This window comes from Rhamphochromis longiceps, linkage group LG2 (genome assembly GCF_057381845.1).
Source record: "Rhamphochromis longiceps isolate RC_006_pf linkage group LG2, R_longiceps_female_GT1.1, whole genome shotgun sequence".
Classification (NCBI taxonomy): domain Eukaryota; kingdom Metazoa; phylum Chordata; class Actinopteri; order Cichliformes; family Cichlidae; genus Rhamphochromis; species Rhamphochromis longiceps.
This window is the reverse complement of record NC_140558.1, coordinates 6,562,150-6,588,859: the sequence shown is the minus strand read 5'-3', so window position 1 is coordinate 6,588,859 and position 26,710 is coordinate 6,562,150. Positions and strand designations below refer to the sequence as shown.

Below are 26,710 nucleotides of genomic sequence, written 5' to 3'. Positions count from 1 at the left end.
AGGTCTCACTAAATTTGATGATCAGCCAGAAGGCTACAGAGCTTGGCGGTCATCCTTCCTCAGCACCATTCAGGATTTGGAGCTGACAGCCAGTGAAGAGTTAGATCTACTAGTAAAATGGCTCGGCAAGGAATCATCAGAACATGTAAAAAGGATCCGTGCTGCTCATATCACTAACCCTGAAGCTGCGCTTAATTTGTCATGGTTGAGACTTCAAGAATGTTATGCAACCCCAGAAGTGATAGAGTGTGCTCTCTTTAAGCGACTGGACTGCTTCCCTCGCCTCACGTTGAGAGAAAACTTAAAACTAAGGGAATTGAGTGACCTACTGATGGAGCTTTTGGCAGCCAAGGAAGATGGTTATCTACCAGGTCTTAGTTACTAGGATACTCCAAGAGGCATTAACCCCATTGTCGAAAAGCTGCCAGTGAACCTGCAAGAGAAATGGCTCTCCAGTGGTTCAAGGTATAAAGAACAGCATAGAGTGTGCTTTCCACCATTTGCCTTTTTTGTGGATTTTGTCAACAGTGAAGCCAAGGCTAGAAACGATCCCAGTTTTGTTTTGACAAACAGCAGCCGTTATTATAATCGAAATGAAAAACCCATGGCAAATCATGATGGTGGGAGAACTGCCATAGCCGTTCGAAAGACAAATGTGTCTACAGTAGCTAATCCAAGCTCCAGACATAGAGAAGAAACAGATGGGAGAGGCGCAAATGATCCTGCTAAGTACTGTCCACTTCACAACAAACCCCACCCTCTGGAAAAATGTAGGGTCTTTAAAGCGAAATCACTCATGGAACGGAAGAAGTTATTAAAGGACCACAGACGGTGCTTTAGGTGCTGCTCAGTTACTCATGTTGCGAGGGAATGTCACATGAACCTACAGTGCAACGAATGTCAGAGTGATAAGCACTGCACTGCTCTTCATCCGGAGACTACTCTTCCAGAAGCGTCGCCTCCTGCATCAGTGTCAGATATAGACCAGCGAAACAACTCCACAACAGAGGTAACCTCAAAGTGCACTGAAGTCTGTGGAGATGGTCTCCTTGAACGATCTTGCGCTAAGATCTGCCTGGTGCGAGTTTTTCCAAAGGGACAACGAGAGCGCTCAGTCAAGATGTATGTCATCCTGGATGACCAGAGCAATCGCTCGCTGGCCAAATCTGAGTTTTTCCAACTCTTTGGGATCAGTAGCAACCTTTCCCCGTACTTGCTGAAGACATGCGCTGGTACTACTGAGATGACAGGGAGAAAGGCAGTCGGTTTCCAGATTGAGGCTTTAGACGGTGAAGTGTGCTTAGACTTACCTCCACTCATTGAATGTAATGACATCATGACCAACAGGTCTGAAATCCCCTCACCAGAGATAGATCCCGAAGCACAGATTTTGATGTTACTGGGAAGAGATCTCATACGTGTGCACAAAGTAAGGCAACAAATTAACGGCCCCCACAATGCTCCCTTTGCCCAGCAGTTGGATTTGGGATGGGTGATAGTTGGGGAAGTTTGCATCAACAGGACACACAAGCCTACTGTAGCTGTCTATAAGACTAGTGTCCTGCCGAATGGACGTCCATCTTTCATGGTGCCCCATGTCAGAATGAAATATCTGTGAAAGAAAAGTTGGCGTATGGCGGGGAGCAAAGACCCGATATTTACCCCTGCCTGTCCAGTTATGGCTCCACCAACATGCCTGCTGAGGAAAAACTTGGGGTAAGCGTATTCACAAGACAGACATGTGATAACGAACCGGCTTTGTCGTTTGAAGATGAGAGCTTTCTGAACATCATGCAGAAGGAGTTCTGTCAGAATGAACAACACAGCTGGGTTGCTCCTCTACCATTCAGGTCACCCAGACCACGCCTACCAAACAACCGTGCTCAAGCCTTGTCTCGTCTCCACTCTCTGGATCGCACATTGGGCAAAAATCCTAAAATGAAAGAGCAGTTCATTGCGTTCATGAAGAAGCTCTTCGAAAATGGGCACGCTGAGAAGGCACCTTCTCTCCAAGAACATGAAGAATGTTGGTATTTACCCATTTTTGGGGTCTACCACCCCCAAAAACCCGATCAAATACGTGTGGTATTTGACTCAAGCGCACAAGAAAGTGGCATTTCTCTTAATGGCGTCCTGCTCTCAGGCCCTGACCTAAATAACTCCCTGTTAGGAGTGCTGCTCAGGTTCAGAAAGGACATTGTTGCTGTGACAGCCGACATCCAACAGATGTTCTATGGTTTCATGGTGAGAGAGGACCACAGAAATTATCTAAGATTTCTTTGGCACAAAGATCATGACCTGACAAAGGAAGTAGGGGAATACCGCATGCGCGTGCATGTGTTTGGGAATAGCCCGTCACCTGCAGTCGCTATATATGGACTTCGAAGAGCTTCCCAAGAGGGTGAGCACAAATACGGACCTGACACACGCCAGTTTGTGGAGAGACACTTTTATGTGGACGACGGACTGATCTCTCTCTCGACAGAAGCAGAGGCTATTGACCTTCTCAAGCGCACTCAAGCATCACTGGCAGAATCTAATCTTAAACTGCATAAGATTGCCTCCAACAGTATCAAAGTGATGCAGGCTTTCACCCCTGAAGATCTGGCTACAGGTTTAAAAGACTTGGCGCTAAATGAGGAAGTTCTCCCAGCACAAAGAAGCCTTGGTCTGTGCTGGAGGATAGATTCTGACACCTTCACATTCAAGGTTGCAGCTGACGACAAACCCTTCACTCGCCGAGGAGTGCTATCGACAGTTAACAGCCTCTTCGACCCACTGGGCTTGGCTGCTCCAGTGACCATCCGAGGACGAGCACTATTAAGGGAACTTTCAGCTGACATATGCGACTGGGATACAGAACTTCCCACAAACAAGTTAAATGAATGGGAAACATGGAGAAGATCACTACAGGATTTAAGTAATCTTCAGCTTCCTCGTGCCTACATACAACAGTCGCTCTCCACTGCCATGTCTACTGAGCTGTGTGTATTTTCTGATGCCTCAAACTGGGCCATAGGAGCAGTAGCTTACCTGAAAGTCATCACTACAGATGGACAGTGTCGAGTCGGCTTTGTACTTGGGAAAGCCAAGCTAGCTCCTAAACCAGAGCCCACAATCCCTCGCCTGGAACTCTGTGGGGCAGTGCTGGCCATCGAAGTGGCAGAACTAATCCTCAGGGAACTCGATCTTAAACCTGATACTATGAAGTTTTTCTGTGACAGCAAGGTGGTTCTCGGATACATCCACAATGATTCTAAACGATTCTATGTGTATGTGCACAATCGTGTTCACCGAATTCGACAGACAACTTCTCCTCAGCAGTGGTACTACGTGCCAACAGATCAGAATCCAGCTGACCTAGCCACCAGATCGGTCCCAGCATCTCGGCTTGGAGAGACTATGTGGTTTACAGGTCCAGATTTTCTTCACAAGCCTCCTGTGGCTGAAACACATGAGCCCTTTGAGCTGGTGGAACCAGATGCAGATGTGGAGGTAAGACCACAGCTGACATCCTGTGCTACCCATATAACCGAGGGTAAGTCGACTTCAAATAGGTTCCAACGCTTCTCCACCTGGAGGTCTTTACTGAGAGCAGTTGCCTTCTTGAGCCACCAGACTCAATCATTCAGTACCAACCCCCCAAATACATGTAGAGGATGGCATATGTGCAACAAACTTCATACTCCAGAAGAACTGGAGGCAGCAAAGCTGACCATATTTAGGTTGGTCCAAAGGGACGCTTATCCAGAAGAGTATGTTGCACTGCAAGAGAATAGAGCAATTTCAAAGACAAGCACAATCCTCAAGCTAGACCCTTTCATGTGCAACGGTCTTTTACGGGTTGGTGGACGTCTGAAACACTCCACTGTTAGTCTTGGGATGAAAAATCCAATCATTCTCCCAAAACAGAATCATGTGACCAAATTGGTAGTGACCCATTACCATGAAAAGATAAAACATCAAGGACGACAGTTTACAGAAGGGGCAATCAGAGCGGAAGGCCTGTGGATTGTTGCCGGCAAAAGCTTAGCTCTGTAATCCATTCCTGTATTGTCTGCCGAAAGCTGAGAGAAAAACTGGAAGTCCAGAAAATGGCTGACCTTCCCCCAGAACGTCTGAGCATGTCTCCTCCCTTTACATATGTAGGGTTGGATGTTTTTGGTCCGTGGGAGGTAATCACCCGAAGAACTCGAGGTGGAGCAGCTCAGAGTAAGCGATGGGCGATCCTTTTCACGTGCATGAGTACCAGGGCTGTGCATATAGAAGTCATTGAGTCCATGGACTCAAGCAGCTGCATCAATGCACTACGCAGACTTTTTGCCTTAAGAGGGCCTGTGAAGCAGCTGAGGTCAGACTGTGGTACAAACTTTGTTGGAGCATGTTCTGAATTAGGAATAAGACAAGATGATCAGAGTCAAGACAAGATCCTGAGTTACCTCTACGGACACGGCTGTACATGGGAGTTCAACCCTCCACATGCCTCGCATATGGGAGGTGTGTGGGAGCGCATGATTGGTGTAACCAGGAGGATACTGGACTCCATGTTGTCTCACGGTAAACACAGTTCCCTGACTCATGAAGTGCTCTGTACATTGATGGCAGAGGTGTCTGCTATAATCAATGCAAGGCCATTGATCCCAGTCTCCTCCGATCCTTCTTCACCACTGCTGCTGACTCCCGCTATGATAGTAACGCAGAAACCTGGTGTACCACCTCCAGCTGGCGAGTTTGTTGGAAAGGAACTTTTGAAGTGCCAGTGGAGACGAGTACAGGTACTTGCTGATGAATTCTGGACCCGATGGAGAAATGAATATCTACACACTCTGCAGCCAAGACGCAAGTGGCAAGTAGCATGTCGCAACTTACAAGTGGGTGATGTAGTGTTGCTCAAACAGAAGCAGTCATCTCGTAACGAGTGGCCGATGGGGTTGGTCACTACCACCTTTCCAAGTAGTGATGGGAAGGTGCGCAAAGTGGAAGTCAGAACAGCATCACAAGGCAAAGTAAAGACTTTCTCAAGGCCTATAAGTGATGTTATTTTGCTCTTATCAATAGAGAGTCAGACCTCAACCACAGACAGTTAAGCATGAAGTGGCATATTTGGGAATGCCAGACGGGGAGTGTTCTGTTTTCAATATGTTCATATGCTAATGACACAAATAAGTGTAAAGTGTATTTCTATTGTTATACATCGGAAAATTGTGAATCTTTTATTTTGACATCTGGATAGACAGGAAGGCTTTTATTTTGACATGTGCATAGACAGGAAGCAGGAAATGCAGAGAACAGTGGGAAAAGCATGGCTACAACTTTGTAATCATTCATGTGGAATCCAAAGCAATCCTTCAAAGGAGTCCTTCAGAAAGCAATAGTCGTAAGTTCTGTCAGTTCTTTGTATATTAAGCAATTAATAATAGGGTGTTTTGAGACATTATTTTGTACCTTCTTTGAAGTGCAGTTATAGGGTGTAGCTTCTGAGCTAATGATACAAGTGTACGCTCACCTACTACCTGCTTGTTTTCTTTGTAGTAATATCAGTTTGGATATCTACAGTATACTTATTTCATGGTCTCCTGTGTAAGTGCCTGAATATATTTACCTGCTGATTATATGTCAATCGATTAAGAGTTTTGTATTATGTGTTTTTCTAGTTTCACTCCAGTTCAATGATGTCAGTGCAAGATGATTGCTATGTTTGGAGTCATTAAAGGAGCAAGTACGCTCACCTTCCTGGCTCTTGAAAAGGAGTTTGGCTGGCTGTTTATCTATGTTCACACTCAGGGAGTTTAACACATAGAGAGAACAGTACACATTTTCCTTTTTTTCAGTTAACAATGAGACAGTATTTGTCATATTTAGTACATTTTAATAACTGATCAGTTTACCTTCACTTTATCCTGACAAGAAAAATGTTGGAATTTAAACAGGGCATACCTTCTTTTGACCATGACTACAGAATATAATTGTAAGAAAAAGGAAATATGGATATATCCTAGGATATAATACATCCTAAAAGACTTTCTTTGATGGGGCTTTAATCTCATAGCAGTTTTGAATTTGGAGTCTTGTAATCACTTGTTATACATATAAATGTTCACTGTTAAATGTCAAAAAGAAAAAAGGAATAGAAAGACCAGAGAAGCAGGGAGAGTTAACATGATGTTGCAAGTTTGGCACTTCTATTCTTTCAGGCTCTGCTTTGATCACATGAACATACAGATCTGTGGTTCATTAACACCTGGCTCGGATTTTTAGTACTTCTCTGCCAGTCTCGTTCCGCTTGCAACGATGGTCGCTATACTTAGGCCTCTGTGCCCACACAGGCTGATTACCGCCTTATGATTTTGCTTTATACTTAGGGCTGTGCGATATGACGAAAAGCTCATATCCCGATATAAGATATGTATCGTCCGATAACGATTTAAATCACAAATTTAACATTTTCTATAAATTCTGTGAGTCAGCTCGACTTGCATGAAATGTTTTCAGCTGGGCGTCGTGTACCTGGAGTCGAGTGTTTTAACGATGTAAGTATTAATTACACGGCGTGCTGCGGGGAAAAGCCCGTTCTAACGTTTGAGTCTAAGGTTTATTTTTTAGCACCTGACGGCTCTTTTTTGCTTCTCATCCGTAAATACTCTGCATTCTCTATCATGTGATTCAGTTTATTTTGAAAAGTCTCAACAGGATCTTGAGCTTTATTGTGAAAGGTTTAGGTGGAAAATAAACAAGCAGACATGCAATGGTTTTACCGTCGTTGTTGCTAACGACAATGCATAAAAACAGGCGCTTGTCCGTCCCTAGTGTGGTTATATTAAATATAAGAGACAGAGAGAACTTTAAGAAATTAATATAGCCACTACAGTGACCATCAAAACGATGAAAAAAATATTGCCTTAAACAGTTTATTTTGTGACACCACGAAACAAACGATAGCGTAAAATGAAACGATAGATCTTTTTATATCGTTATATCGAACAGCCGTATTTATACTAACATTCTTCTCTTGTGGTGATCTGCCAAGTTCTATTTCATTCCTCTGCTTGCCTTCATTCACCTTTCTGACCAACTCTGTCAACCACATCAAGCTCACACAGCCATCACTAGTTTTCCACACTCACACATTCCAAAACTTTCGCAGCTGCCTCCATCTTATTGAACTTGTGACAAGCTGGTGCCACTTTTTGGTTTACTAAATCCATTGAAAATGCCACTGTGAAACTCAAGTATATGGTGTAACCATTCTTTGATGTAACTTCGGTTCTTTTAAATGCCCACAAGTACAATACGAACATGCTGATGTTTAGCTTTTATAATATCAGGTTCATACAAATGCATTGAAAACATCTGGATGGATTAATAATCTATACACTTGATTCAGGATTTGGCAAAATGGATGTTTGCTACTGTGTAATTCCAGTTTAATTCACATACACACAAAGCTATGCATTATGCATTGCAAGTCCTTTCACAGAGTTTGGCTCAGTTTAGAAATCTGTGCACACAGAGCTGGTGTGGATGCTTTCCAAACATCCAAGAGTTTTATTTAGAAGTCTTCCTGAATTCATTACTTTGCTTAGAAGTTTTCCTCTCTCATTTTATCTTGTGAAACATTATTTATCCTCTTATATACTCAACCTCTTTTTATTATCAACCGCCTACATCACTTCAAATACAGACACTCTTTGTCAGAGAATACTGACAAAGCCACATATTATACATTTCTTTAAAATGACATTCACCACTCAAGCCCCTGCTGCTTTTAACGTGTGTGACATTTAGAGATATTTCTCAAAATCCAAAGTCAGAGTTAAGCCTTTTTTTTCCCTTTGCCATTTCAGTCACAGCCCAGGCTCTTCTTTTTCCTTCCTATTCTCTCTGAAAAAGCTGGCAAAACTCAGAAAGAAGCAAGACGATGATTCGATTATGAGCAAAGTAGAAGCAGGAGGTAGAATAACAATTTCGTTAGTTTATATGATTTTAAAGGGCTTTAAATCTCAACGCATTCTGTTTTTACTGATTTGAGGAAACAAGGTTTTTCATTGAATTGTGAAACGATTTTTATATTTATTAAAGCAAGTGGTGGGGTTTTTTTTCAGCTTATTTTGAAAAGATACCAACTAGGATTACTGCTCTTTTGTCAGCAGTGATAACTTCTAACTCAGTATCTTGTGAGCACTATTTTAATGCTGAAACAGTACATATTTGTCAACTTTCCAGGCTGAGAGTCACAGTAGGAGGCGCACATTTCAAAAGTCCCTGAACTTATCGAAATACATACTTCGATATGCATATTATTCAACCATACTGACATTCTTGGCAGTATAAAAACACCTTAGAGTTCAATTCTTTGAATTATTACAACTACAAAAGTACAGTGTGCTCCTGAGACTAAAAGTGGTTGGACTACATCAGTCTGTGTACTAATAAAACAATCTTGATGCATGCTCAATCATCCAGGTAAGTAAATCTCCAAAAGTTGATTCACAGAGACCTGGTGTTTAGAAAAAATGCGTCTCAACGCATACTCAAGTATCGGAGCAGTTGAAATGCATTTTTTCTAAACACTGCATCTCTGTGGCTTTTAAACCGCAAAACATGCTGCGCCAGGCCAGTGGACACTCTTTCAAGGATGAGGATGTACACATCTTGGACAGGGAGGGACGCTGGTTTGAGTGCGGAGTCAAGGAGGCCATTTATGTGAAAAGGGAAAGACCATCTCTGAATTGAGGAGGGGGTCTAAGGGTACATCTTTCACCATCTTACAATGCTGTGATTGCAGCCATTCCCCAACTCTCTGTGAATGGTACTCATGGCCATTGATCAGTGGTATTTGGTCAGTGGTTGTTGATCAATGGCCATAAGAATTTGCATAATTAAGATTAAGGAACTCACCTCACAGCCCATTGTTCCTTCAGTGGGCTGGGTTCAGTCAGTATGCAAATGTACTGTTTATAAGATTGGGGAAACCTGTAAATGGTAAATGGCCTGTATTTGTACAGCGCTTTACTAGTCCCTAAGGACTCCAAAGCGCTTTACATATTCAGCCATCCACCCATTCACACACATATTCACACACTGGTGAAGGCAAGCTACATTGTAGCCACAGCCACCCTGGGGCGCACTGACAGAGGCTGTATTCAGATGAGACTGAAGAAGTCGCTTGTATGAGTGACGAAACGTTTCTCCCACAAAACGCTATGTCCAGATGAACAGAATCAACTTTTGGAGACGAATAAAACAATATTTTGGCTTGCTGTTTAAATGTGGGAGGAGAAATCAGATGAACAAAGGCAATAATGTAGTTAGAAGATAATATTGAATAGAGCCTTTTGCTTAATTAGTTTAAAAGTCTCAATATCTTCCGTAATGAAAGCAATCATAATTACTGTATTAAAAACAGCAAACCGTAATCCAAGGATCTTAATTAGATCAAAAGAAGTACAGGTTTAACTGGTTTTGATAACTTGGGAGGCTTCATGTTCACCCCAAGTAAATCCCTGATCTGAACATCCAAATGATACTTAGATACATGGACAGGAGGAACTAGGGATGGCAAAACCACCTGACCACCACCCAACTGAAAAATTAAAACAACACAGATGTGCCAAAAACTGGACACTCTGAAGGTTGACCTGACTTTGATTTTCTTTGCCCCTTCAAAACAAATATATGGGGATGATTTTTTTATAACTCATCCCTTTAGTCTTTAAATTAGAACTCCCTTTGGCAGCTGTGCCCACACAGGACAGGCTTTTTGTTTGTTTGTTTTTTGTCCTACAATACTTAACCCAGTATCAAATAGTTTAAAAAGAAAATAAACAATATGAACAGATATGCCAAGAAAAATTGTATTCATGTCCCAGAAGGACTCATAAATGACATTTGTTTGCAAAGAGTCACAGAAGCTAACGGAACAGTCGCTGACCTGAAAGTGGCATTGGGACTTTGCTTTCTGACAGCTGTTTTCTCTAAGCTTGTTCTGCTCTGTGATAGAGTGTACATGGTTAAGCGAGCAAACGAGGAGCAACATCATCAGCCTTGACTGCAAGTGACATCAAACCAGCAGGATATCAACGCTTTCCCCCTGAAAATGGCTAAAAGGTGTCACACTGAGTACTGAAGATAACGAAATGGCAATTCAGTCTGAAGAGATTCCCCTACTGCACCAATGGGTATGCTGGTTCAGTCTTTACTACAGTTATATATGTCATCATAGATTTATGTGTTTTTTTTTTTTTCACATATCATAGTGGCTATTTTAACCAGGTGTTTATGACCGAGTGTGACAGTTTTCTATAACCGCACCATTTAAATTCCTCCAACACCTCCAAAATGATGGAACAAAGAAATAATCAGAGTTGTTTGTGGTTAATGTTCCAACATGTTTTAAAAGTCTGCTGACTCAAAACGAAGCCAAATTATAGTTTGGTCTATCTGTCTGTCTGGCAGGTGGATTTAAATTTAACAACCTTTATTTATCTCATTTAGTTCTCTACATTTAGGAGTTGTAGTTCTGTCAGGTGGAATTTTGCAGTTGTGCACCTCATCTCTAAGGACATTTATGCAATTGACCTTAACACATAACTGGCGTTGGCGATGCTTGGTAAAAAAAAAAAAAGACAGTATTTTATCTTTCACAGTAAGGTGAACAACATTTGCTTCTTATCAGCATAACATTTAAGACGTGTATTGATAAAAAAAGGAAGTAAATGACATCTTTGTAAAAAGAGAACCTCTTCCTAAAACTAAATATTTCACTTTCAATCACTTACTTTGAGAACTGATTGCCAACCTTTTAACTACCCTGTCATGTTGAAATAATAAAAGACACTGCCAGTGTTCTGGCTTTTTTGCTATCTGAGTCTGCTTTCTGGAACCAAGGTGCAAATCGTTACATGCACAGATTGAAGTAAATATTTTTCAATTCTTTTAAGCTCGGGTCTGCAAGAAATAAGACACGTGTGTGGAAAATAAAAACAAGTGGGGCAGCTGTATGCTGTTATTCTACAGACAAAAAAGAATCTGACCACTGTTTCTATTCAGATCAATTATATTGCAATACACCACTGTTCTTTTTTTAATGATTCAGGTCACTCAACCTTTAAGGTTTTTAATCAGGTGTATAGTTCTAGTGGGTCTATACAGCATGTATACTACTCTGTAGAGTAATACACATGGAATTGAGGAGGAGACATCAATTTGGGGTCTTAAAGTTGAATTGTGGACATTAGAGTGGTGAGCTGCTGTGCTGTAAAATGTATGAAAACTATATGTATGAAAGGTACCAGCTTAGGTACCAGCTGTAAGAAGGAAAATCCTGAACCTTCAAAAACATTTTGGAAAAAAAACTAAAAACATCAGAGTATCACATTCAACTCCTGGAATATTGAATTGGTCATTTAAGTAGGAGGGGAGGTCGTAATCGGTTTCAGCTGCGTCTGAAATAACTAGCTCATGCATTTATTACTTCCAGGCTGGACTACTGTAATTCATTATTATCAGGATGTCCTAAAAACTCACTGAAAAGCCTTCAGTTAATCCAAAATGCTGCAGCAAGAGTCCTGACAGGGACTAGAAAGAGGGAGCAGATTTCTCCTGTTTTGGCTTCTCTTCATTGGCTTCCTGTTAAATCCAGAATTGAATTCAAAATCCTGCTCCTCACATACAAGGTCTTAAATAATCAGGCCCCATCTTATCTTAATAACCTTGTAGTACCATATCACCCTATTAGAGCACTTCGCTCTGGCACTGCAGGCCTACTTGTTGTTCCTAGAGTATTTAAAAGTAGAATGGGAGGCAGAGCCTTCAGTTTTCAGGCCCCTCTTCTGTGGAATCAGCTTCCAGTTTGGATTTGGGAAACAGGCACTATCTCTACTTTTAAGATTAGGCTTAAAACTTTCCTTTTTGCTAAAGCATATAATTAGGGCTGGACCAGGTGACCCTGAATCCTCCCTTAGTTATGCTGCAATAGACGTAGGCTGCCGGGGATTCCCATGATGCACTGTTTTTCCTTTCCAGCCACCTTTCTCACTCACTATGTGTTAATAGACCTCTCTGCATTGAATCATATCTGTTATTAACCTCTCTCTCTCTTCCACAGCATGTCTTTATCCTGTCTTCCTTCTCTCACCCCAACCGGTCGCAGCAGATGGCCCCGCCCCTCCCTGAGCCTGGTTCTGCCGGAGGTTTCTTCCTGTTAAAAGGCAGTTTTTCCTTCCTACTGTCGCCAAAGTGCTTGCTCATAAGGGGTCATATGATTGTTGGGTTTTTCTCTGTATCAATTATTGTACGATCTACTGTACAATATAAAGTGCCTTGAGGTGACTGCTGTTATGAGTTGGCGCTATATAAATAAAATTGAATTGAATTGATTTGAAATTAATAACATGTACACTACAGGTGTAACACTGAGACGACTCGTAACAAAGGAATGTAATTTTTCCTGCCTTGTATTTGACTAGGGTCAGTGCCACTACTAATAGCTTAAGTCCTCCATTATTGCACATCAATAATGGAGGACTGTGGAGGACTGTGGAGGACCGTAATAATGCAGTGATTATTACGGCTGTTTACATTCCCCCACAAGCCGACACTGACCGAGCACTCAGGGAACTGTACAGCGCGATCAGCAGCGAGGAAACCGCACACCCAGAGGCGGCGTTTATCACAGCCGGAGACTTTAATAAGGGAAACCTGAAGAAAGTCTCACCCAAACTCCACCAACACATCCACTTTAACACTCGTGGAGATCGGCTACTCGACCACTGCTACACCTCTTTCCGGGATGCGTACAAAGCCCTCCCCCGCGCCCCATTCGGCCAATCAGATCACCGCTCCATCCTGCTCCTGCCCGCCTACAGGCAGAAGCTGAAACAGGAAGCTCCAACCCGGAGGGCGGTGCACTGTTGGACGGACCAATCGGAGTCTGCGCTGCGGGACTGTTTTGATCACGCGGACTGGGAAATGTTTCACGTGGCTGCTAGGGACATTGATGAATACACAGACTCAGTCTGCGGATTTATCAGGAAATGCGTGGAAGATGTCGTCCCATCCAGAACAGTTAAATCCTTCCCAAATCAAAAACCCTGGATTAACGGAGATGTTCGCGCGGCACAGAGCACCGCCTTTGCCTCCGCGAACACATCGGACTACAAACACGCACATTACCAACTCCGGAAGACGATCAAAGCAGCCAAACGTGAGTACAGGGACAGGGTGGAGCAACAGTTTGACAACCCTCGGAGTATGTGGCAGGGACTAAACACGATCACAGACTTTAGAGGGAAAACCAGCACACCGCAGACCACGGCCTCTCTGTGTGAGGATCTAAACGTATTCTACGCTAGATTCGACACAGCGAACACCATGAGACCGGACAGTGTGCGCACCGCGGATGACGTCAGTGCGCACACTGTGTCTGAGGAGGATGTGCGGAGGTGCTTCAGGAAGGTGAACGCACGCAAAGCTACTGGTCCGGACGGGATTCCCGGCCGCGTCCTCAAGTCATGCGCGGCTCAGCTGGCTGGAGTGTTCACACACATCTTCAACCTTTCCCTCTCTCTGTCTGTAGTCCCAGCCTGCTTCAAAATGGCCACCATCGTCCCTGTACCCAAATCCTCCACCATCTCCTCATTGAACGACTGGCGACCTGTAGCCCTGACCCCCATCGTAAGCAAATGCTTCGAGAAGCTGGTCAGGGACTTCATCTGCTCTGCACTACCCGACTCACTGGACCCTCTACAGTTCGCATACCGCCACAACAGGTCCACTGATGATGCCATAGCCCTGACACGTATGTGAGAATGCTGTTTGTAGATTACAGCTCAGCATTCAATACCATCGTTCCCTCGAAGCTGGATAGGAAACTGCAGGATCTAGGACTGAGCAGCTCCTTCTGCAGCTGGATCCTTAGCTTCCTGTCTGACAGACGCCAAGTGGTCAGACTGGGCAGCATCACCTCATCCCCCGTCACACTGAACACTGGTGCTCCACAGGGGTGTGTACTGAGCCCTCTCCTGTACTCACTCTACACCTACGACTGCACAGCCACTAACAACTCCAACATCATTGTGAAGTTTGCGGACGACACTACAGTGGTGGGTCTTATCACCAACAGTGATGAGACAGCTTACAGGGAGGAGGTCAGCGCCCTGACCCACTGGTGTCAAGACAACCATCTCACCCTCAACGTCGCAAAGACAAAGGAGTTGATAGTGGACTTCCGGAGGTGCAGAGAAGTACACACCCCCATCACCATCAGCAGCGCTGCTGTGGAGAGAGTGAGCAGCTTCCAGTTCCTTGGCGTACACCTGGCTGAGGATCTTACGTGGTCAGTACACACAAACAAAACAGTGAAGAAGGCGCAGCAGCGCCTCTTCTTTCTCAGGAGACTGAAAAGATTCGGCATGAGCCCCCGCATCCTCAGGACCTTCTATCACTGTGCCATTGAGAGCATCCTCACTGGATGCATCACCACCTGGTATGGCAACAGCACCGCCTACAACTGCAAAGCTCTCCAGCGAGTAGTGCGGTGCTCTGAACGGATAATTGGAGGTGAGCTTCCCTCCCTCCAAGACATCTACAGGAAGCGGTGCCTGAGGAAAGCGGGGAGGATCATCAAGGACTCCAGTCACCCCAGCCATAAACTGTTCAGACTACTTCCATCAGGAAGGAGGTTCTGCAGCATCCGGTCCCGTACCAGCAGACTGAGAGACAGCTTTTTCCATCAGGCCATCAGACTGCTGAACACTTCATAGACACCTCAGCTTCACTACTGGAACTTTAACATTATGCACTCCATACTGTACAGTAATGCCACTGTTTTGCACATGTCTCACTCTGTATATTTTATTTTATTTATTTTATATATTCTATTCATTGTTTACTCTATTTAATTTGTAAAATATGTGTACACACACACACACACACACACACGTAGAAAAAAATTTAGTATACACATCCAGAAATGCATATACTATTATATATTGTACATATATTTATTAGTTTCAGATGTAGCCATTCTTGTATTTTGCTTGTTTACATTATTGTATTTTGCACAACTCTGTTGCTTGTGAAGCTCGCACACAAGAATTAATTTCACTCACATGTGCTGTACCAATGTACCTGCACATGTGATGTGACAATAAAAGTGATTTGATTTGATTTGATTTGATTCAACACGTGCCTTTTCCACTGTGACTTCCGGCACATTCTCAAAAATATGGAGGAGGTTCTAAGAGATAGACAGTTACTCTAGGAGAGTTGGACAGGGCCATGCAAGATCCTTAACTCATCAGCAGGATTGGCATCTGCTTGGCCACTGAATGTCTCTGACCAAACAAATAAAAACAGACTTCATGAAGGTGGCCTGTGAGCCCCACATCCTCCAGCTGGCCTTTTGCTCACAGCCCGGCACAGTGGAGGCATTTACCATAGAACACCAGAATTAGCAGGTCCACCACCAACACATGACAGACAGAGAACTATGGTGCCTTTAAGATCATTCAGCATGACCGGTCTGGCAATGGGTCAGTGATGGTCTGGGGAGGCGTATCCATGTCTTCCTTCAATTTATTTATTATTTGGGCACTCTATGTTTGAGTTTTCAAAGCATTGACATAAATCAGTTAACTTGCTGGGTTACTAACTTAACTTGGAGTGAATAAATCAAAGAAAATCTTTATGCTTTTGTTGAAAATACAGCTTGAAAAGGATAAGCGGAAGCGAACGGATGGATAGATGGCAATGATATATGTTATATTACTAAATACCAAAGTAAAACATCATAGTACTGTTTGTATGCAGTGATATGATATAATGTGAAATAAAATATATAAAACTGAAATACATCATTAAAAAGCATAAAAATTGTTCCAGTAAAACATTAAATAATAGGTAAAACACCCCAAAAAACTATACAAACATCTTTGTCTCCATATATCACAGAGCCACAGCTCAGTGGCCGAGAGTCCAACATGCCAGAAAGCAAGCTTGAAGTGATTTATAATTTTTAATTAGTTTGATATGTTGGTACTCACCACAAACAGGCATTGATAAATGTCAGGAAATGTGAGTGTTGGTGGTTTTTTGCCCTTGTTTAGCTTCTATGTAGTATAAAGTTTCCTCCTTATTACTGGTTAAGGTGCTTGTATTTGTTTTGGTTTTGCATAGCAAATGCAATGATAATCCTGTTATCCTTATACCTGGGCACCACCAGGTTTTATCCGCAAAGGTTTTCTCAGCCGCCTTTACAATCATCTCCAAGACCTATATTCCCTTAAGAAGTTAGTGGTAGTGAGTGTGCAGTTTTAGAGAGTTAGGATTCACTCATTATGTTTTTACATCTGTGGACAAAACAAAAGGACAATCTTTCCCAATTGGCAGTGTCAAAGCCAGTTACACTCAACAAAAATATAAACGCAACACCTTTGTTACTGCTCCCATTCCCCATGGGATGGACGTAGAGACCTAAAATTCAGTCCAGATACACAATATAACCATCCCTCCCAAACAGTGGTCACAAATCAGTCCAAATGTGTGGTAGTGGGCACATCTGCCATATTGAGATAATCCATCCCACCTCACAGGTGTGCCACATCAGGATGCTGATCTGACATCATGAGTAGTGCACAGGTGTACCTCAGACTGCCCACAACAAAAGGCCACTCTGGAATGTGCAGTTTTTTGCGCTATTGGGGGTCTGGGGACCCAGAACCGGTCAGTATCTGGTGTGACCACCATTTGCCTCATGCAGTGCAACACATCGTCGCATGGAGTCTATCAGATTGTCAATTGTGGCCTGTGGAATGTTGGTCCACTCCACTTCAATGGCTGTGCGAGGTTGTTGGATATTCGTGAGAACTGGTACACGCTGTCGTATACGACGGTCAAGCACATCCCGAACATGCTCAATGGGTGACATGTCCGGTGAGTATGCTGGCCATGCAAGAACTGGGACATTCTCAGCTGCCATCTGCCCTGAACAATGTGAACCATGATTCATCCATGAAGCGCACACCTCTCCAACGTGCCAGACGCCATCGAATGTGAGCATTTGCCCACACAAGTCTGTTACGGCGACGAGCTGGAGTCAGGTCAAGACCCCGATGAGGACGACGGGCATGCAGTTGAGCATCCCTGAGACGGTTTCTGACAGTTTGTGCAGAAATTGTTTGGTTGTGCAAACCAATTGTTCCAGCAGCTGTCTGGGTGGCTGGTCTCAGACGATCTTGGAGGTGAACCTGCTGGATGTGGAGGTCCTGGGCTGGTGTGGTTACACGAGGTCTGCGGTTGTGAGGCCGGTTGGATGTGCTGCCATATTCTCTGAAACGCCTGTGGAGACGGCTTATGGTTGAGAAATGAACATTCAATGCACGGGCGACAGATCTGGTTGACATTCCTGCTGTCAGCATGCCAATTGCACGCTCCCTCATTGCTTGTGGCATCTGTGGCATTTTGCTGTGAGACAAAACTGCACATTCCAGGGTGGCCTTTTGTTGTGGGCAGTCTGAGGTACACCTGTGCATTACTCATGATGTCAGATCAGCATCCTGATGTGGCACACCTGTGAGGTGGGATGGATTATCTCAATATGGCAGATGTACCCACTACCACACATTTGGACTGATTTGTGACCACTGTTTGGGAGGGATGGTTATATTGTGTATCTGGACTGAATTTTAGGTCTCTACGTCCATCCCATGGGGAATGGGAGCAGTAGCAAAGGTGTTGTGTTTATATTTTTGTTGAGTGTACTTTCCCTTGGACATGTTTTAATCAGACAGTCAGCACAGTGAGGCATTTCCAGGCCTGTTTTCCTTTGATTGTGCAGTTGTATCAGTGAAATGGAAAATCACAGTTTTTTTTTTTTTAGTTACTTCATGAATCAGAGTAAAAATGGAACTGAATGATCAATGAATTTGAGGCAGCCTTTCAGATGATGAAATAAAAGAGTCAGAAGCAGCTGTTGACCATCTGGTGACATCTGTGCTTACGTCCCATCAGGACCAACATTGCAGACTAGCAAAAATATGGACAGCAAGGCAGAACACCCACTAATAGAGCAGTCTGTAAAGTTAGGAGAGACCTTTTAATGTTTTTTCATAATTTTTGACTATTTACATTGTAGATTCTCACTGAAGGCATCAAAACTATTTGTTATTTGTGAGTATATTCCATATTTCCATAGTGAGTATATGTTTTATATTTTAGATTCTACAAAACAGTCGCCCTTTGCTTTGATTGCAGCTTTGCACACTCTTAGCATCCATTCATGGCATTCATGAAGTCATCACGTAAAATGGTTTTCCATCAGTCTTGAAAGAGTTTCTCAGAGATCTTTGGGGCTTTTGTCTTCACTCTGTGGTCCATCTTATCCCAAACCATCTCGGCTGGGTTCTGGTGAGCTGACTGTGGAGGTCACACCATCTGGCGCTGCACTTCATGACTCTCCGTCTTACACAGCTCGGAGGTGTGTTTGGGGTCATTGTCCTGTTGAAAAATAAATGATGGTTGAACTAAACGCAAACCGGATGGAATGGCATGTCGCTGCAGGGTTCTGTGGTAGCCACGCTGATTCAGTGTGCCTTCAATTATGAATAAATACCCTAACAGTGTCACCAGCAAAGCACCCCCATACCATCATACCTGCTCCTCCATGCTTCATGGTGGGAACCATGCATGTAGAGACCATCTGTTCACCTTTTGTGTGTTGCACAAAGACACAACAGGTGGAACCCAAGATATCAAATTTGGACTAATCAAAGCATAGATTTCAACTGGTCTAATATCCATTCCTTGTGTTTCTTGGCCCAAACAAATCTCTTCTGCTTGCTGCTTCTCATTAGTAGTGGTTTCTTAGCAGGATTAGGGGTTAGGTGAGGTGCAGTTAACTTGCGATTTCAGGGGCTGGTGACTCGGATGAATTTATCCTCAGCGGCAGAGGTGACTCCTGGTCTTCCTTTCCTGGGGCGCTCCTCACTTTCATCCTAGTGCTTGAAGGCTTTTGCGACTGCACTTTGGGACACATTCAAAGTTTTAGCAAGAACTGACTGACTTTCAGTTCTTAAAGTAATGATGGACTGTCGTTTCTCTTTACTTAGCTGATTGGTTCTTGCCATAATATGAATTCTAACAGGTGTCAAATAAGGCTGTCAGCTGTGTACAAGCCCCTGCACAACACAACTTATAATCCCAACCCCATTAAGAAGGCAAGAATTTTAACAAATGAACCCTGACAAGGCACACCTGTGAAGTGAAAACTATTTTAGGTGACTACATCATGAAGCTCATTGAGAGAAAGCCAAGGGTTTGCAGCGCTGTCAACAAAGCAAAGTGTGACTACTTTAAGGAAACTAAAATATGAAAACATATTTAGAGTTTTTAATAATTTAATAATTCATATATATATACACACACATATATCTAGCTTCATATATTTTATGTCTTCAGCATGTATATACAATGTAGAAAGTAGTAAAAAAATAAAGAAAAAACATTAAATGAGAAGTTGTGTCCAAACATTTGACTGACAGTGTACAAATAAATATATTCGAAAAATTTGCCTGGATAGAAGTGGATCAATGTGTTGGATTTCCATCTTTAAAGACTTTTTTAAAACCAAGATTGCATTAATTGCCATTTTCACAGTCTCCTGTTTTCAGAGGCTCAAAAGTAACTGAATAACTTATTATTAATAATTCATTGCCAGGAGAGGATTGTTTGTTTGGTATTCCATGTCAAATGAAGCAGAAAAAAGATATAGTGTTGATTATTTATATTTAACAGCTGTTTACTAGAATTTGAATTGTCAATATGAGGTCCAAAGAGGTGTCACTGTAAGTGAGGGAGGAATCATTTGGCTGAAAAACCAAAATAAAATAAAAAAAACAACCCAAAAAACCAGATAGCAAAAACTTTAGCAATGGCCAAACATCAGGTATATCTGAAAAAACAAAAACAAACAAACAAACGAACAAAAAGTAATGCACTGGCCAGCTCAGCAACACCAAAAGACTTCTCCAGAAGTGCACAGTTTGAAATTTAAAAAATAAAATTGGGGGGAAGTGAAAGAAAAATTAACTTGTACCATAGTTAAGAAGATCAAAGAATTTAGAATGAAAATAATAGCTCTTGATCCCAAATATACTACATGATCTGTTAAACATGGAGGCAATGTTATGGCGGGGGCACGTATGGCTGCTAATGGAAATGTGTCACTAGTGTTTATTGAAGATGTGACTGCTGATAGAAATAGCCGGATGGATTCTAAAGTGCAGATAGAATCCATCACTGTGCAGATAGATAACAACTCAAAGAAACTGGAAACGCAACCCCAGAGTTTCTCAAGGCAAAAATGTTGGATATTCTTCAATGGCCAAGTCAGTCACCTGATCTCAGCCCAACAGAGCATGCTTTATTAAAGATAATACTGATGCCACAGAGTCCCACAATGAAGCAGCAGCTGAAGGTGGCTGCAGTAAAGGCCTAGCAGAGCTTCTCAAGGGAGCAAACACAGCATTTGATGTATTATGTATTAAAGTATCCTAAAAAGTTACAACTTTTTTTAAACTTCTTGGATTAAAGTTGAAAGTCTACACTTCAATCACATCTTGCTTATGATTTACAGGGAGTGCAGAATTATTAGGCAAGTTGTATTTTTGAGGAATAATTTTATTATTGAACAACAACCATGTTCTCAATGAACCCAAAAAAAACTCATTAATATCAAAGCTGAATGTTTTTGGAAGTAGTTTTTAGTTTGTTTTTAGTTGTAGCTATTTTAGGGGGATATCTGTGTGTGCAGGTGACTATTACTGTGCATAATTATTAGGCAACTTAATAAAAAAAAAATATATACCCATTTCAATTATTTATTTTTACCAGTGAAACCAATATAACATCTCCACTTTCACAAATATACATTTCTGACATTCAAAAACAAAACAAAAACAAATCAGTGACCGATATAACCACCTTTCTTTGCAAGGACACTCAAAAGCCTGCCATCCATGGATTCTGTCAGTGTTTTGATCTGTTCACCATCAACATTGCGTGCAGCAGCAACCACAGCCTCCCAGACACTGTTCAGAGAGGTGTACTGTTTTCCCTCCTTGTAAATCTCACATTTGATTATGGACCACAGGTTCTCAATGGGGTTCAGATCAGGTGAACAAGGATAAGATAAGATAAGATAGAACTTTATTAATCCCTCGGGTGGGTTCCTCTGGGAAATTCGACTTCCAAAAAAAAAAGCACAGCAACGACCGAAGTTACAGTTACAGAATTGTTATATATATATATATATATATATACATACACACACACACACACACACACACACACACACACACACACACAAATACAGAGACAAATATAAATAAAATATACAAAGGGGATAAATAGAATAAATAGGAATAAAAAATAAAAATACAAGTGAATTGCACATTTCAAGTATTGAGTCTATTGCACTGTTGACTATTTACAAAAAGTATTGCACAAGGTATTGTACAGTGAGGTGAAGAGGCACTACAGCTTAGTTGTTCCCCCCTCCTCCTCCATGACATGGAGGCCATGTCATTAGTTTTTCTTCTTTTATACCCTTTCTTGCCAGCCACGCTGTGGAGTACTTGGACGCGTGTGATGGAGCATTGTCCTGCATGAAAATCATGTTTTTCTTGAAGGATGCAGACTTCTTCCTGTACCACTGCTTGAAGAATGTGTCTTCCAGAAACTGGCAGTAGGACTGGAAGTTGAGCTTGACTCCATCCTCAACCCGAAAAGGCCCCACAAGCTCATCTTTGATGATACCAGCCCAAACCAGTACTCCACCTCCACCTTGCTGGCGTCTCAGTCGGACTGGAGCTCTCTGCCCTTTACCAATCCAGCCACGGGCCCATCCATCTGGCCCATCAAGACTCACTCTCATTTCATCAGTCCATAAAACCTTAGAAAAATCAGTCTTGAGATATTTCTTGGCCCAGTCTTGACGTTTCAGCTTGTGTGTCTTGTTCAGTGGTGGTCGTCTTTCAGCCTTTCTTACCTTGGCCATGTCTCTGAGTATTGCACACCTTGTGCTTTTGGGCACTCCAGTGATGTTGCAGCTCTGAAATATGGCCAAACTGGTGGCAAGTGGCATCTTGGCAGCTGCACGCTTGACTTTTCTCAGTTCATGGGCAGTTATTTTGCACCTTGGTTTTTCCACACGCTTCTTGCGACCCTGTTGACTATTTTGAATGAAACGCTTGATTGTTCGATGATCACGCTTCAGAAGCTTTGCAATTTTGAGACTGCTGCATCCCTCTGCAAGATATCTCACTATTTTTGACTTTTCTGTGCCTGTCAAGTCCTTCTTTTGACCCATTTTGCCAAAGGAAAGGACGTTGCCTAATAATTATGCACACCTGATATAGGGTGTTGATGTCATTAGACCACACCCCTTCTCATTACAGAGATGCACATCACCTAATATGCTTAATTGGTAGTAGGCTTTCGATCCTATACAGCTTGGAGTAAAACGACATGCATGAAGAGGATGATGTGGACAAAATACTCATTTGCCTAATAATTCTGCACTCCCTGTAGATTCATTTGTACAGTTTTTATAAATTGTGCCAATGTCCAAATACTTATGGACACTATATGTTTAACAGTTAGGTGCTGGATTACAAAACAAACCAACTGACTATTCTTTCTACAGTGTACCACTGTGTTATCTAGCAATGTACTAATCTGTGATTGCATACTGTGAAATAGTTTTAACTTCTACACACCAGCACCTGCTGAAAACAAAACTGACATCACATCATAATTCTTCCTGCAGGATCACGAAACGAAGCTTGGGGAATGGACGGAAGTCATGAAGAAAAAAAAATGTCATTCATTATAATGTGACAGTTGGTTTATAAGCTGCACCTGTTTCACCACAGGAGTGATGATTGATGATTGTCTCCTCAAGATTAATTCTTGAAATCAGTCATACATAAGCCTACTCTAGCATTCTGAGCTGCAGATCAGCACACGTGAGAAAGTTCCAACATTAAAAGGTTTGCATTTCTATGCTTTATGGTGCTTTGGACCTTTTCACTCTGTTATCAATAAATGTTAGTTATGATGCAAAATCACTTTGAGTAATGTAATTCCAGTGTAGGATATAAATAGATAAGCACATATTTTTAAAGCAAATTTAATAACCCGACTTGTGTCTTGGTATTTAGTGTATATATAATTTCTTTTTTTTTTTGTGTGTGTCCCGTTTGGATCTTTAGCCATCAGAATTGTTGTCTTAAGGCCAAGAAAGATGCCAAGCGGATTTATTTTACCAAGTGGATCATCATGGCCTTGCCATATTGGTCCATTTGATTGACCTTTATTATAATTATGAATTTATTTTATTTACAGTTGCTACAAACAGGACAGACATGACCGGGGGATAGGACAGGGAGAAAGAATGAAAGAAAGAGAGGGAGAGAAAGAAAACCAAAGGGGAGAAGAGACGGTGAGAAGGGGGGGAAGAAAGAAAAAAAAAAAAAAAAACACCTGGGTCACCTGTATGGAGAAAAAAAACAGAAGAGAAAGCAAGCAACAAAGTGCAACATAATAAAAAAAAAACAAAACGGCACCATCACAATAAACTAGCTAGCAGTAGATATCAGTAGATACTAAGTAATAAACGATATTGTGCAGCACGCAAGATAGACAGCGCACAATGTGCTTTGAGGCAGCAGCCAAGAAAGCTGTAGTCCGCGTCTGTGAATACCCATGTGTACACCTGTGTGCATACCTGTGTGGATCAGCATGCTTGCATTCCAAAGGTTTCTCCATGTAACGATCTGCTAGAGGGTGTGGGGGGGCCACAGCCCCGTCCTCCAGGGTATGAAGCAGGTATGGAGGAGATCAAAACTCCAGACATCCAGAGGCCCCCAGAACACAAGAGACCAAGGAAGACCAACAGAGGGGCAGCCGCGCCACTGTCCCAGTAAGAGCTGAGGAGAGTCCCAGATGAGGGCTCACTCAGCAGCCGCGGAGCAGAAGCCAGGGGGAGTTGCAGTGACGCGCCCGTGAGCTCCGCCGGCAGCCAGCTGTGCCTGAGTGACCGAGCCCCAGCCCGAGAGGCCGGGGGCACCCCACCTCCGAAGTGGCCCGAGTGAGCCCCAGGCTCCAGGCCCCGATAAGCGGCTGCCAAGGAGTGAGCCGGTGTGTACCCGGACGCCCACCCCCAGACACAAGGAACCACCAACGCACCGACACCTGAGGGAGTCCGCCACTGGCAGGGGAAGTGGTGGTGGGTGGAGATAGGCCTCCAAACCTTGGAGGGCCTGAGATGTCCCCAGAGAGGTGGCGTCTGATACCCAACCTGACATATAGACACAGACATACAGGCACACACAGACACAAACATCCATTCCCACCCTCATGCTCTCATATGCACTTACTCCACACTCAACCAACGTGGAGACTGTCAGGGCGAGTGAGATGAGCCGTGTGGAAAATAAAGGAGGATCCAAACGCAGGCACTTGTATGGGTGTGAGGGTGGTTTATTAAACACAAAAAGGAAATGGACAAACGGCGAACGGAGCAATGACTAAACTAAACTGGGAACAAACTAACTACAGAACACGAACCTGGACATGAATGAGAGCGGGCGGAAACAGATGAAGGTTGACTGCAGGGAAACACACAGATGAAGCAGGGTGGAAACACAGACGGACCAGCAACTACAATGACGGAAGACATGACTTAAATACACAGAGAATCACAGGGGAATTACACACAGGTGGTGGACACAGCTGGGAATAATCAACAAGACGAGAAAGGTAAAACCGAACACACTTACATGAGACCCAGACCTTCACAATAGAACAGGAAATGAGAACACCACACCAAGACGCAGACCTGACACTGAGAGACAGACAGATTGACACATGGAACCTGAACTAAACTAAACGTGAGATACAACCGAGAACAAATCCTTAAACATGAACCTCAAATAATAAACATCATAACCATCATAAACACAACAAGAGAACAAGAAAACAATCCCTGATGCAAACCAAAACATAATAACCTCAAACATGGAATAACAAAAACATGAAACTCCACATACTGGGTCCAACGGACCCAGACCCGTGACAGAGACAGACATAAAGAGACGCTGTACACACGATCACACTCCCCAAGCGTACTCTACGAACCGGGTCTAGGTACCCTTGCCCCTGGAGGGGGAACTGCACCCAGACCCAGGTGGTGTTACCCTTTTCTCTGCGGTGGGGAGAGGCAGACCGCCCCGACTCCGCAGCAGTAGGGAGGCCCCACACTCCAGACCGCAGTCGGACGGCCAACTCCTCCTAGCCGCCCCGCTCCAGCAGGCCGCAGAGAACGGGGGTGAGAGAAGACTCCAAACCTCCCTCCACCCGCTCATTGTAGTGTTGATGCATGTGTGTTCTAAGGTGCAATTAAAACCCAGGAGGGCATGGAGCTACCTGTGTATATATAATTTCAAGGTTAATAAAGAAAAAATGGACAGAGGAGGAAATCAATGGGTGAGGCAAATGAGAAACACACTTAAAAATATATACATTGGAGGAGTTTGGTTAGTTATCATCGTAATTTAATTTGTCGAACTGCTTTATAGTTCAAACTTAATATTATATAATGCTTAAGAGCTACTATGACAGCTGTGCATAAAATGCAAATGATTTAGTGTTATGAATAATGATTATTTCTGAGCAAAATTCTTCATTCCTACTGTATCCTGACACCCATCAGCTGTATTTATAGTCCTTATGCCACGAGCCAGCTCTGAACCTTTGCTTCTGGGTCCAGGTCGGGTTGAGTTCAGTACTGAGTTTTACCAGTGCAGGACTCGAAGGTACATCATAGATGTAAATTAACATATTTTAAAAAACAGCAGCCAGCATGCATATTAATACCACTGCCCATGCCACCAGCAGGTGACAAGGAAAGCTAAGTTTGTACATTTACAAATCACAGCTTGCATCAGCAAGGTTCTCTAATACAGTAGCAGTGGTTATTACTCAAAAGCAAGGGTGTTTGTATGTATGAGTGTGTGTGTTTATAGCATCTACACCAGTAATTTATCACATGAACCAATAAACCAGGAAAATCTCAAACACTGTGTATGTGTCAGCCATTACCTAAGGGCTTTCTGGAGCTGGTATTTTGAAGATGTATGCATCAGGGCATATGAGTTTATTAACAAGTGTTCAAGTAGAAACAATGACTCACCACAGTTCTCCTCATCTGCTTGATTTCCACAGTCATCGATACCGTTGCAGTGCATGAGCTGAGGGAGACAAAAGGTCAGGTTCCCACAGGGGAAATATCCTAGTGGGCAAGTCCTCCTCTCCTCTGTCATATTGAGTGCTGTAAACAAAGCAGAAAAGCAATATGATTGAATAGAAAGTTTCTGATACTCTATTTTATTCCTGTCAAATGTGTCAGTAAAATGTAACATCTATCAACCTCATCTTGATATTTTTGTGAGCTCCTGAACATCCAGGCTCCTGCATCAAATGTAAAATGGGCTTTATGAAACAAGGACGTCTTCTCTATTCTTTCATTCGCACTCTAACTATTAAAATTACATACTGAGTCTGCCTTTGGTTCAAAAAACAGTATGTGGGCCCAACTTTAGGTTATACATTAAACCCAGTGTTGGGGAGTAACGGAATACATGTACCGCTG

The 26,710-nt window shown here is 42.8% G+C and overlaps 2 protein-coding genes across 2 annotated transcripts in view; one reads left to right on the top strand and one right to left on the bottom strand.

Annotated features, from left to right (window-relative positions):
• Nucleotides 1-26,710, bottom strand: part of rxfp1 (relaxin family peptide receptor 1) — an 89,049-nt gene that overhangs the window by 56,433 nt on the left and 5,906 nt on the right. Inside the window, 1 exon segment of the mRNA XM_085416036.1 lies at nucleotides 26,252-26,389. Coding sequence (XP_085272162.1) covers nucleotides 26,252-26,389 — 138 coding nt within the window.
• LOC146676888 (uncharacterized) lies at nucleotides 1,759-12,735 on the top strand. Its single transcript, XM_085416021.1, has 3 exons — nucleotides 1,759-5,377; nucleotides 10,000-10,178; nucleotides 12,107-12,735. The coding sequence occupies exon 1, from the start codon at nucleotides 1,792-1,794 to the stop codon at nucleotides 4,039-4,041; it is 2,250 nt and encodes a 749-aa protein (XP_085272147.1). The 5' UTR covers nucleotides 1,759-1,791; the 3' UTR covers nucleotides 4,042-5,377; nucleotides 10,000-10,178; nucleotides 12,107-12,735.